General features: G+C 36.2%; 2 protein-coding genes across 2 annotated transcripts; both read right to left on the bottom strand.

Annotated features, from left to right (window-relative positions):
• Positions 1–1,256: 1,256 nt before the first annotated feature.
• LOC113307985 (photosynthetic NDH subunit of subcomplex B 2, chloroplastic-like) lies at positions 1,257–2,923 on the bottom strand. Its single transcript, XM_026556452.1, has 3 exons — positions 2,356–2,923; positions 1,684–2,124; positions 1,257–1,583 (listed from the first exon to the last, which is right to left on the bottom strand). The coding sequence occupies exons 1-3, from the start codon at positions 2,806–2,808 to the stop codon at positions 1,389–1,391; spliced, it is 1,089 nt and encodes a 362-aa protein (XP_026412237.1). The 5' UTR covers positions 2,809–2,923; the 3' UTR covers positions 1,257–1,388.
• Positions 2,924–3,180: 257 nt separating this feature from the next.
• On the bottom strand, positions 3,181–8,768 carry LOC113310204 (T-complex protein 1 subunit theta-like). The gene is made up of 13 exons (XM_026558797.1): positions 8,468–8,768; positions 7,726–7,988; positions 7,483–7,629; positions 7,208–7,369; positions 6,615–6,692; positions 5,969–6,102; positions 5,354–5,426; positions 5,192–5,269; positions 4,963–5,085; positions 4,763–4,857; positions 4,018–4,227; positions 3,851–3,908; positions 3,181–3,744 (listed from the first exon to the last, which is right to left on the bottom strand). Exons 1-13 carry the CDS (start codon positions 8,601–8,603, stop codon positions 3,670–3,672), a joined length of 1,632 nt encoding a protein of 543 aa, XP_026414582.1. The 5' UTR covers positions 8,604–8,768; the 3' UTR covers positions 3,181–3,669.
• Between the last annotated feature and the right edge of the window lie 4,137 nt (positions 8,769–12,905).

Genomic DNA, 12,905 nt, shown 5'->3' with positions numbered 1-12,905 from the left:
TTGCTCACTCTTCCACACCGCAGTTGTTCTCGTTAAAGAGACTGACCGGAATCGGAGTCATGGATGGCATTTGCTGGACAGAGGGTTCTTTAGGTTAATGCCTTGGCAAAGGCATTGTCTGGACAGAAGGATGTGGTGCCCATTTTTTTTTTTTTTTTGTGGAAAATTGATTCTGCAGAATAGCTGCCACTTCGAACAGAAACCTAACCTCAGATCAGGGTCGATCTGTTATCTAATTTAGGTTGTCACTCTCTTGGGCTGATTTTCTGGCATTTTTATCTCTGGCAGTGCTTCAAGAAAGACCTCTCCAAGAGCAACTGACGAGTCGGTTCAGAAGGCTGTAAGTGCTTCAATGAATTTACAATCCCACAGCCTGTTTTCTCCTAGTCTCCAATAGATTTCCTGTTCTTTCCTGTGTTTACATTTCTTAGTAGGCTACTGCTTTGAGCTCCGACTGGATGCTCAGTAGAAGACTCAAACCTTCCCATCTCCCAACCACCACCGTTGGACCTTTCCCTTAGACCATCGAGCTCAGAATAGTTTGTGAATACAAAGACAACAAGTGAGTTTGCTTGGCCTCTGATACTTATTCTTCATACTGTAAATCCACTGAGGTTTACATTCTAATCTCTGATCTTTGAGGCTAATTACGTTGAGGCCAGCAAGAAGGAAATCAGCAAAATTGTCAAGCTCTGGGAAGAGCTCAACATTGATGTCCAAGTTCATGGAGAGCCCGAGGTTACTTAACTCTTACATGTGCTTATGTTCATTTTTTTCCATTTAGCATTAACAAGAAATGCACAAACATGAATATTTGTTGTCTCATTAAATTAATTTTATGCAGAGAAATGACATGGTTGATGGAGAAGGATGCTTCACAGTTGGAGGATGATTTGGGAAGTTATTATCAGATTCTTTTGATGATGCTCAGAATTGGTTGTCTTCTATTGATGGGTTTAGATGATTTTGGGAGTTGGTTGTTGAACTGAATTTTGAAGGTTTTGACTGGGATTTGAAGTTATTGAACAGACTCATGAAATTAGCAATATTTGCTACTTGGGGAATTAAACTTCTATTTTTCATTGTCATTTTGACTTCACAACTTTCATCCATTTCTGCAGAACTCCCTCCATTGCCACGGAATTCGGTTTCTAACTAGTCCATACTTATGACTTCTGGATATGAACTTGAGGCCGGAGCTAGCACTGGCAAGTCTTTTGTTTGTTTTAAGAGGATAAGATATGAACACAAGAGACTCGTACTAATATCGCATTCTATCAATAACAAAAATTTCACGTTTACATTTCGGTTGGATTAACTTTATAAACCAATACACTGCTTTATTTATACAAGGAAGATTGACAAACCAATAATTCATTAAGAACTAACTACAAATTATCATGCTCAATCATCAATGCTCCACGCCATTCTTCACCTGCGTTCACAATCACCGGCACCAGCATTGATGCAGGACCAGTACATACAAAGTATTCCGTTCCAAATTTTCCAGAGAAAGAACCAGGACTTCCTATGTAAATGTCATCATAACCCATCCTTATCATTCTAAATTGAAGTTCACGACCCTGCATATAATCACAGAATACAAAGTATTAATACTCTTTAGAAAATTCAAGTAAACTTTGTTCTTGTAAACAAATGCAGTATTCACTTCAGAAAGGTTACCTGATCGATGGTTTCGTATTTGGAAGGTGCTGTATCATAAATTCTCTTTAATCTTTCTGTTGGGAGGACGGTGTATACTCGGCTAAACTTATGTTTCAACATAGTAAAACGATTTTCTTCTTTTGTCCATGAACCTTGTTTAATTTCAGGTTCAGAACCAAAAGAAAACCAACCAGGTGAATCAGGTTTCATGGCTTCAGCTGGAGACATGATTTCAAACTTGGAAGATAATGGTGGGTGAGAACAGTATGAGCAACCTCTAAGTCCTTCAATTGCAGCACCACCTTGACCATTAAATTTCAAATGACTTAATATTGCACTAGTTAGATTTACAGGTTTTGAACCGTTATTTTGTACCACTACTGCTGTTGCCATGCTTATTGGATACAATGACACAATGTAGGATATTTCAAGAGTTCCACATGTACAGCTTAGTTCAACCTGCAACAACATTGACGAACAAAAACATGAACATGAATTGTGTCAATCTCTAAATGCAGCATTAAGCTAAGCTGGTAGATAAAAAGGTCTAAGAACGGAACAACGCGAGAGAGGTGTCTATTACTCTATGGATGAGCTTCTCCCAATAATGTATGGCACTAGTCTAATCGAAGAGAATGTCATGCTCAAAGGAATTTTAGCAATCAAAAGTATTGCGGAGTATCCCATTACCTGGAGAGCATCAATGGAGTCTGAATCAACATCTTTAACTTCCCATTTCGATGTACAGACCGGACTAACCTTTGAATTTACCTCTGAAACATCATTGAGGACTAAACCAACTCCACCTTTGATTGAATCCAAGTCACCACCAGGGCCAGGGACAGTGTAAAGAAGCTCCTCAAACCCATCGTTTTTCCAGTTGATCTTTGGCTTGTACGAGGTAACAAGACCATCAGGTATTCGCAAGGACAGTGAGCTGCCATTTCTTGTGGTAAGCTCGACAGTTGGAATGCTGCCAGTCTCTGTGAATTTGATGCCTTTCCGGCCAAACTTCTGGTCAAGCATAGGCGACGATGTACTGGTTTCGGTAATGGTGGTGGCAACGGATGATGGCAATGATGAAGCTCTGATTAAATTGAGTTTTGGTTTGAGGAGAGAGAAGGAGATGAGGGAAGACGCCATGAGTGAGAGAATGTAACTCCTCTACCTCCACACACACTACTACTCTGTTAAGCTCATCCTGTTGTTCCAAAACTGATTTGTTAGGTTTTGGCTGTAGTAACTAAACCTTGGACATATTGCCAAGAAAATGGGAGGCGCAGACAAAATTGCCCAAGAAAATATGAAGGGAAAATGTGATTTCTCTAAAAATTATATCTCCAGGTGTGAGCATCCCGATGGTTTAATTTCCTACTAGATAACGAACTCGCCAACTTGAGGCGAAGGGTAAACCTCGATATAAAAAATTTCCCAATTGCTTAACAGTAATTCTGTCAGACAACCAACTATTAGAGAAATTAAATGTCAGAAATTTGAACTACCAAGATTATTTTGTACATCAGAGAAGCGACAAATTTCAAGATTAACACAGAAAGCAAGTATTCAAATACTACAATATCTCAAACTAAGGACAGGACAACTTACATAAATTCTGCATCATCATAATATATAAACCTAACTGCACCTCAAATTTTGAAAGAAAAGAAGACAAGTACTAAAATATCTTATCAGGCCAAATTACAGAAGATAACATTCCATCCCTCAAAAACTACACAAGTTCTAAGACTAAAAATTCTAGGGGCACACGAAAAATGGCAAAATACAAAATTAAGGCTTCGGGAAGTGTCATAAAATGAGCCTTGGGATCCTGACAAAGAAGAATTTGGGTTTCTTTCACCGCTCTGGGTCACATATAGGTTGGGAGAACCGCCGATTACCAAATCTTCACAAAGAGGGAGCCTCAAAACAAGCAGAGGAACTTGTATGCTCAATCAAATATATTACCACACCACAATTGTAGCTGTAATAATGAAGACAACCAAACTAGTCCTCATCCATTCCTGCCCCAGCAGGGGCCTGATCTCTCCTTGGTCCACCTGCTTGTTTAGCCATTATAATCTGCACAACAATAAAGGACCAGAGCGGCCACGAAACTTAGTAACCCAATGACGGCATCTACAAGACAACTAACCCTGTCGACGAGTTAAAACAGACAGAATCATACCTGGTCAACTCGTAGTACAGTGCACACAGCATCTGCAGCATATTTGAGAGCAAAAAATCTGACACAAAAGAAACATTATGGACATTAGTAATAATAATTATTATAAAAATATATGAACATGCGTTAACTCATTGACTAGAACAGAACTTCACCAAAACACAGCTTACTTGGTCACATGAAGGTCCCAAATATCCAAGCTGGTCACATCCTTGCAGACACCTTCTTCCAAGTCTATACCAACTTTGGAGTTTCCAGCCGCATGTTCAGCATATAGAGAAGATATAATCTCCATTGAATTAAGCCCAGCATTCTCAGCAAGGGTTTTAGGAACCATTTCAAAGCTTTCGGCAAATTTCTTAATAGCATACTGATCCAATCTGCACATCAAAAAGAAAATAAAAAGATTGTTCTCAACTATAAACTGGTGCCAAGCAAGTGCCAGTCAACAAGAGCTAGAATAATTGGTTCTATTCACTTATTCTTCATGGAAAAAAGTTTAGGAATTACGTTCTTTATTCCAGAACGCAAGGTGGACAGAACGAGTAAAGTAGTACTGCTACAAAATATGAACCAGTGACACAGAGAGTATGATAGAAGTCCCAAACATCTTGCAGCCTACAAATGTGTAATACAGGAATATGACCACCAAAGGGGATCAACATGATTCTACAGCATCTATCAATAAGTAAATTTTCCCCAGCTTAACTAAGCTGCATCCATCTCATTTTTGCTGGTAAAGATAATGCTAAGGACAAAACTACCCTGGGACAACTTAAACATAATAAGCAGAGAGGTGGTAATCAACGAGATAAATTAAAAAAAAGTGAGCAACGTTTCAAAAGTAGAAAATCTAAGTGCCTGAAAGGCAGGAATAAAAGCAGAGGAAAGTAAAGAAACAAAATGTGAACCTACCCAATTTCTTTAAAAGAAAACTCCTTTAATTGTTTTGCTAATTCAATTTCTGTTGCTGCAGCCCCAGGAACTATCCGACTGTCCCTGCACATTGCCTGACAAATAAAAAAGCATTACATCTGGATCTGAATACTCTATAAACATAAAAATGTTACTCATTAGGTAAAGTAATAATATCTCTATCCTTGGTAAAATAGTACCTTGTAGGTATTCACACCATCATCAACAGCTCTCTCAAGGTCATCCAATATACTGTCAGTACTTCCTCGTAGAAGCACAGTGGCTACAGAATTTCCACCTTCTTCGTTCTTCACAACAGTGACCTGTGAGATGACAACGTAACATATGCAACCTATAAGAATTTCCAGGGAAGAGGCAGAAGAATCTGTAAAAGAAATCTCTAACAATGGAAAACTGCAAGAAGCATACCCGAGCACCTCCAATCTCTTCTACTGAGATTGAATCAGCATATCCCAGATCATCGGGGCTAGGCGGGCTCAGCTTCAACTGTTAACAAGAATCACAAGTATATAAACAAGAATTCACAGCAAATGCACATCTCGATTTAGCTGGTAATGATAGTGGGCTTACAAGAGCGATACATCCAGTAGTACGGCAAAACCGTCTAAGTTCAAACTTTGAACTGATTTTCAGAACCATGAGCCTGGAAGTAAGGATTAAGATTAGCAAGGTTTTTACTACTTTCAGCTATAAACTAAACAAAAAAAAAACTACAGAATCAACATCATATTTAAAGAAATAAGAAGAGTATCCGACTTTACATGCATGAAAGAAATGAATCTCGTTACAGAAAATCGCATGGAAAATTAAGCAAGAACCACAACGGCTTGGCTATTCATCTTAAAGTGCGAGAGCCATTTAAAAACCTCAGCGGCAGAGACTGCCGAAACATGTTTTCACAGAATGGGACAGATACTATCAATACACTGTAAAAAAGACTAGATGGCTCTTCCTTAATGACAACACTAGACCATGAATCATGGAAGCAGATTTCACCACATATTGTTCATCATGGATTCACTGACTGCAGAAAATGCACGAAAACCATGAAGTTTTTACTTCGTATGATACTTGGTAAACTGTTAACCAACACATAGGTGTTGTGTGAGTCATGTGGGGAAGGCCTCATGATTTATGAGGTCTTCAGTGGTGCGGAGTTCATAAGAAATAGAATAGTTGTCTTACTTATAACGTTCACAGAAATGTAACGCCATCTCTCCAACAGCTGCTCCACTGACAATAACTTTAGCGCCTGAATCAGCAACAGACTTTATGAGCTCCTCAACTTTTGCTTCCTCAGTCTTTGCATAGTTCTCAAGCTGTGTGACACCAAGGGATACATCAACTTGTTTCAGAGAGTTTATCATCAGAGTTGCGCATAGAAATTAGATTTAACTATTTTTAAATTAAATCAAGATATAGCATAAGCAGTACAACACTAGAGGAAGTAAGACAATAATTCAAATATAGTACTCCAGAAGTTGTATCACAATAATTCAACACGCTGTCAAACAAACTTAGAATTACAACACTGCCTACTTGAATGTTTCTGCATGATTCATTCGAACAATTAAAGACCTCTTTTAGTATATCCGTTTTGAACACCACTTTTAATAAGCTTGATACACACCTATATTGACTTCTAGTTTTCCACGGCACAACATGATCAACATTTTAGTAGTGAATGTCTCAACTCTCAACGTCTGTCCTTACAGGTATAGGTAAAACACTACTTAACACCTACATTAACAAGAGGGCTGACCATCCAACAGCTCAGATAAACATTATAAATAGCATATATATACTAAAGCCTCTTGCTTCAATATCTAACCTGCTCAGCACTGTGAATGAGGACAGTTCCCTTTGTCTCAGTGGCACTGGTGTCAACACCTCCAACAAACACGGCAATCTACAGAAAAAGCAATCAAGAAGCAGGTTCAGTCGAGTAAGTAGCAAGATATGAACCAACAACCACAAATACAAAGGTCCATTTATACCAAAAAATCGAAAAAACATGATTAATTAAAATGACGCAAGTATATATACCACTTGTATCCTACTGAAATTCAGGAAAAACACAAATACAACAACTAGAAAGAAGTGAATATAAAAACAAAATACCAAAAAATTAAACTGATAGATGATAGATGATGAGTGAAACCTTCACAAATGAGTTGATTTTACTATAGCATTAAAAATCAGGTAGTGGATAACATGATAACTTTCGAACAAGTTAAATGGGATTACAAGAACCATGAGTGTCTCCACTAGCAATTCATTTGGGTGAAAATGGAAAATTAAGATCACTATTTGTTGATTCTCAAATCCCAACTACTCAGGTGTGTATATTCACCATACCAATTTTTCAGTTTCACCTTCTACATGTCTTTTGCCATACCCATAAATAGATATGTTTCGCCTTACCTTTGCCTTCTCCACTCTTTTAATGCTCCCAGAGGCATCACCTTTCAAAACCATACCCTGAACGATCGTAGAATTGCGCAAACCTCCTCCTTGAAGCTTTGCAATACGTACATTATCCACATTAAAGTTCATTGGATTCTTGGGGCATACTTGGATACATGCCTGAAATGCAAAACAGTACACCTCTGTTAACCTTTTTTAAATCTAGTAATGCTAATTAAAATTCTACCTCTATCAAGAATAAAAATAACAAATGACAAGTGGTTTATAATTACATCAGCAATGAGAGGGCACAATATGTTTTCTTGACCAAATTGCTTGCTAGCAACAGCAGCTTTCATTCGGGAAACAACTTCTTCTTTGTTCCGCACATCCATTGTCTCGGAACCCTTCTCTATCAAGCTTTCCAAAATTTCAATGGTCTTCAAAAAAATAAAAAAAAAATCAGAACATATCCATTTTACTTTAAGAGTTCAAACTGCTTGTGATCATAATTCATAAAAAATTAGAGATCTTACCTTATCAATTGCTTTTGTGTATCCACTAATGATTTCACTAGGGTGCAGGCCCATCCTGATTAGCTCCTCTGCATTTTGGAGAAGCTCTCCAGCAAATGATATAGTGAGGTTAGCTCCATCTCCAATTTCCTCCTGTTGCGCCTTGCCAGCTAATACTAGAAGTTTGGCTGCAGGGTGCTGAACCTCAAGTTCGCTGACAATTGTTGCAGCATCATTTGTGACAAATAGCTTATCCAAATGATTGATGACCATCTTATTCATACCTAAACATGATCATTAGCAAAGGTTTATTTGATTAGAGAAAGATCCAATCCTTCGATATGTTAAAATTTTGGAGATGTAACAAGAAAAACTTGAATAACAATTTAACGCATATAGTCCAACACAAACATCTTTGCCAGTACTCCATCTCAACTACAAACCTACTTCAAGTTCCTTTGCATGTGTTATCAATTCTATTCAACTGGATCTTGAACAAGATAGATCAGACATTTAAACCACTTTTCCTATTACCAGCTATTATCACTAAACCCATCTCATATGTAAGAACCACTTTTTACTCTCAGTCCACTTCATCGTTTACAGCATTAATGCCTAGCAATGGATACCCACGGTAAAACAGAAATCCAAAACGGGAAAAAACTTCTAGGGTTTCAAAAAATAAACCAAAACCAAATCACGAGTCTAGATCACAGTCAAATAAAAGACTTAAAATAAACGCAGATTAGATAATAGAGATTACCATTAGGGCCAAGAGAAGTTCGAGTAATAGTAGAGAGCTGCTTGCAAGCATCAATATTTTTCAAAACAGCTTCATCAAGTCCAGAGAAATGTTTATGGCCTTCTTTAAGCATCGAGTTGATTCCATACCCTGCCATTTTTGTTCTCTGCAACTAAGAACTTCCTCGATCTTTTGATGAAAAAGAAAATATTTGAAAGCGAAAAACCCTAGAAAATAGCGACCTCTCTCACTGTTTTGTTCGCAGAGAGAGCGAAATGGAAAACCCTAGAGATCAATTGAAAAAGGAGTGTGTTAAAAGGGATCTGCTGGTAAATCTCCATTCGATATTTAACCTTGGGACAAAATTTGTTGTCTTAACCGTTGGATGATCTTTTAATGGTTATCTCAAGGTGTGCTCTCATCAGCCGTGATGGTTCGGTTAAGTAAATTAGAGAGTGTTTGGGTACCATTTAGGCCAAGCACAATGGTTGGCTTAATCACACGGAAAACACAGGTTTCGTGCAAATAGTATAAAGCATAGTAAAAAAAATAAAAAAAAATGGTAAATAAAAATAGTGTAAAAGAGTGAAAATCAGAAACTGATACTGAGTATCCATTCAATATTGTATCCATTCAATATTGCATCGAAACTGAGTATCCGTAAAGAAGTAATTTTTTCAACAGAAACTTAGTTTTCGTGTGATTCCGCTTAGCTGTGACTTAATTGGGTTTCGCTATGATCACGCTATAGCGAAGCGAAACCGCTTGTTTTGGATAGCTAGGAAAACACTTATCATATCGAAATAAGTCGAACGTATCGTTTAGAGATGGTCGTCTCAATATGAGACAAGGCCTGTGTAGTATTGAGACGGTCGGCCCAATCTAATATGATAACGGTCGGATTTCAACAGCTAGATTTCCCTCTAATAACATACCAATTGAAACACTAAAACTTACACCCAAATTCCATCTTCTTTAGATTTTTCTCCACCAATCATCTTTTTATTTTTCATTCTAGTATTTTAGATTTTCTTAATTGAAAATTCTCAAAAATCTATTACACTTTTTGTGAAGCGAAACTTGAAGTTGTTGTTAATAAGATACGTGTTGATTTTTTTAAAGGGGAACATTGGTGCAATTAGAAGTTAATCCAGGAAAATGTCATGCTAAAAAGCAAAGAAGAGCTCAAGTTTTGAAAGTTAACATCCAAAGGTATAAAAACAAAGGAAAACAGTTCATGAACGCATTAAATTGAAGATGCATCAAACGAAGATAACCAGGATGCCAAAGATTGTTAGAGATTTTTATTGAAGTCGTCGTTTAAGTTTTTATTGACTAAGTTTATATCTTGTAATCAATGAGGCCGTATTAATGAATTAGAAAATTTTAGAACTTGTAAATTTGCCTTCCATTTTTAATCAATCGGTACTTATTAATTTGATTCAATCCATGCACATGAATTACCATCGACTATATAATAATGGTTCCGTCTATAACGGTCATTTTCTGAAAATTACCAACCAATATATAATAACAACTTTATTTTTTTTCTTATAAATACCACACTACTTTCATTTTCAATCCAACCTACAAAAATTATTCTCAACCAACTTAAAGAAATCATTCTCAACCAACACCATCCACATTTTCTAAAAGCAAGGGGGGAAAATATTACAGATCGTAATTGTCTTGAAGAACCACATATAGTAGATGATGTTATGAAGGTTAAAGAAAAAGAAGAAAAGTTAACAGCATTGTGCAAAAACTTGAAACTTATATCCAAATTGAAGAAGTTATTACACTGCAAGCACTATGGAAATGGAGATCTTGGTGGATGCTCAAAGCCCGAACGAAGGATTTTTATACATTTTTACATTTCTACAGAAGAAGACACATACGGAAAGCAATTCTCAAAATTACCTAGGTGTTTTTTGACGGAATGGAGTGATTAAGTGCAGGAATTGATTGATTCACTGTCGTTTTAGTTTTATATTTTAATTCGGTATCCCAAGTGTTTTATGTTTTAGTTTGGTGTTACTTTATTTATTCAATGAAAATTTCTTTGTATTTGCACCATTAATATCGTAATTAATTTGAACTTTCTTATTTTAAAATAAACTATATTAGATTAGAGCAAACTACATTCGATTATAACTAATCAATCATTTAATTAAAACCAAATTATAAAACTCGTTCATTAACGTCCTCATTTAATGACCTACTGGTGGAACATCCAAGTATCGGAAGGGGTTGTACCCGTGGAACATTCTAAGAATGTTGAAGCAAGCGTTCTGAGCAAAAGTTTTTGTCGTTAGATGACTGCCATATCGTTAAAGTTCTTTTTATCAGTTCAGCTTCGGTTTTATCGTTTCTTCTGTTGAGGTTAAACTTCGCTACCAATCCTAGAAATTGATTGACACCGTGACTTATTACTTGAAAATGATGGGAAAATCCATGAGCATCACGCCTCATCATGTTTCCCGTTTCTTCAGCAAACGTTGCAAAAATATTCTGACATACGCAATCAACCGACATATTTTAATGTCCATAGATATTTTCTCTTGTTTTAAAAACATAAGCTCTACAAAGAGCTAAATCCTCTTCTTGAGTATACTTAAGACCACAAACTCTAACTCTAGGAGGTATTGGTATTGATTAGAGAGAGATTAGCTCGGAAGAGAAATTATAGAAAATTTTGGGTGCATAAAGTGTGATTTTGGAGTTGAAATTGATTGAGTTTATAAGGAATAATATTATAATCATTGATTAGAGTGAGACTCTAGGCTAAATCTGAGACGAAATGGGCAAACTCCAAAATTTGAGCGTTTGCCAATCCATTTCCTTGGTTTGTCTATCCACTATGAGGTGGGAATAGGCAACTCGGTTCATTTGCCAATCCCACTGTCTTTGCTCTGAGAAGTTATCTTCGTATCAATTATTAAGTCGAAAGTCAAAAGTTAATTTGGAAAATAGTTGAGAATATACATGTACCCCGCATTAAGAATTATACATATTAGCGACGGTATATTGCCAACCAATTATATGTAGAAATATAATATGAGTAAAGCGTGAATGGCTTTTGCACCTGGTTGTTTTGAATAATTTACTTCACAAAGACCATTATTTTCATTAGATTAAACTTGAATAGCTCTTGCGCCAGTTTTCCAGTGTAAACTATTCATTTAATGACTCTTGTGTTACTTTATGATAATAGGAATTTTGTCGGAGTATGCTTAGTATGAGGTATCTAGGATTATTAAAGAGATTAAATATTATCACAGTTTCTTTTGATGGTGGACGAAACCTCTAACTAGTGTTCTATTTATATTGCTCACAACTTCAATTTACTTTGCTTTCGTCAGTTTAATTTAACTATAAAATCAACAACAAAATGCCCCTCGGTGTTTAAGATACCTATAACAAAGAACAATCCCCTATTTTTGTGGAATGAACTCGTTCTTATCGATATACTCTTGTAAGTATTAATAAGTAAAAGAACTTGTTATATTTGATGTGATGACAACCAATCGAATTGATAAGTGTCACGTAATATGATCGTTAAAAAGTATAGATTTGAGGATAAATGACACGCAAATTGTTTGTGGAAACTTAATTGTTTAAAAGTGCGGGAAAAATCAGACTTGAGATTATCGTCTCTGTGATGAAATCATAAATATTAAAAAAAATCAAGTTTTAACATAGTAGATGAAAAGGTGGAAGGCTACACTCAAGTTGGTGCAAAGTTCAAATGTTTTAAAACCCCTTTAAGTAAGAGGCACGTTCGGCTCACAAGGACTTATCTCACAGAGTGTGACAGGGTGACGGTGTTCGTCAGATCCTCATATATTGACGGCTGAGATTATATAAAATTGATCTGGGAATCGGGTTTTTCCTGACCCTCATGAAAAAGATTGTACGATTTTTTCCATGTCATATATTTTCCAATCTTCCGCCACAGCAGCTCATTCCAAAGGGAAATGAAATTATTGTTTCTGATCAAAGGACTAAAAGCTTGAATCAGTTTGTAAGTATTAATTTTCCGATGCATTACTGATGCAATTAAGAAAAGTATTATGAAAAAAAATCCTAGATATCAAATATGACAAAGACTCTACATTTTAATTCCAGTAAATTGACGTTTTGTTTGATGATTGAAGAACAAAACGTCAATCACGTTAACGTAATATTGATGCATTACTAATACTATATTTAGCTTTGTCTGATATGTAGTATAAAAGTAGCAGCAATCACGTTAACGTGATGCTTTATTAATAATCTCATAAAATAACATTAATTGAAGAACTCTTTTAGGTTCCAGAGGAGAAGATGATGAATTTGCAAAATTAGTCCAACAAAATCTTAATTGACGTGAAAACCCTTACCTGTTGAGATTGAATCATGTGAAATTGCATTAAACTCTTAAGGGTAACATTCAATTTTTTGATTTGGGTTTCTTTGC

Source organism: Papaver somniferum, chromosome 9, assembly GCF_003573695.1.
Source record: "Papaver somniferum cultivar HN1 chromosome 9, ASM357369v1, whole genome shotgun sequence".
Classification (NCBI taxonomy): Eukaryota; Viridiplantae; Streptophyta; class Magnoliopsida; order Ranunculales; family Papaveraceae; genus Papaver; species Papaver somniferum.
The sequence above is the reverse complement of the archived record's forward strand: the minus strand, read 5'-3'. Positions and strand labels throughout refer to the sequence as shown.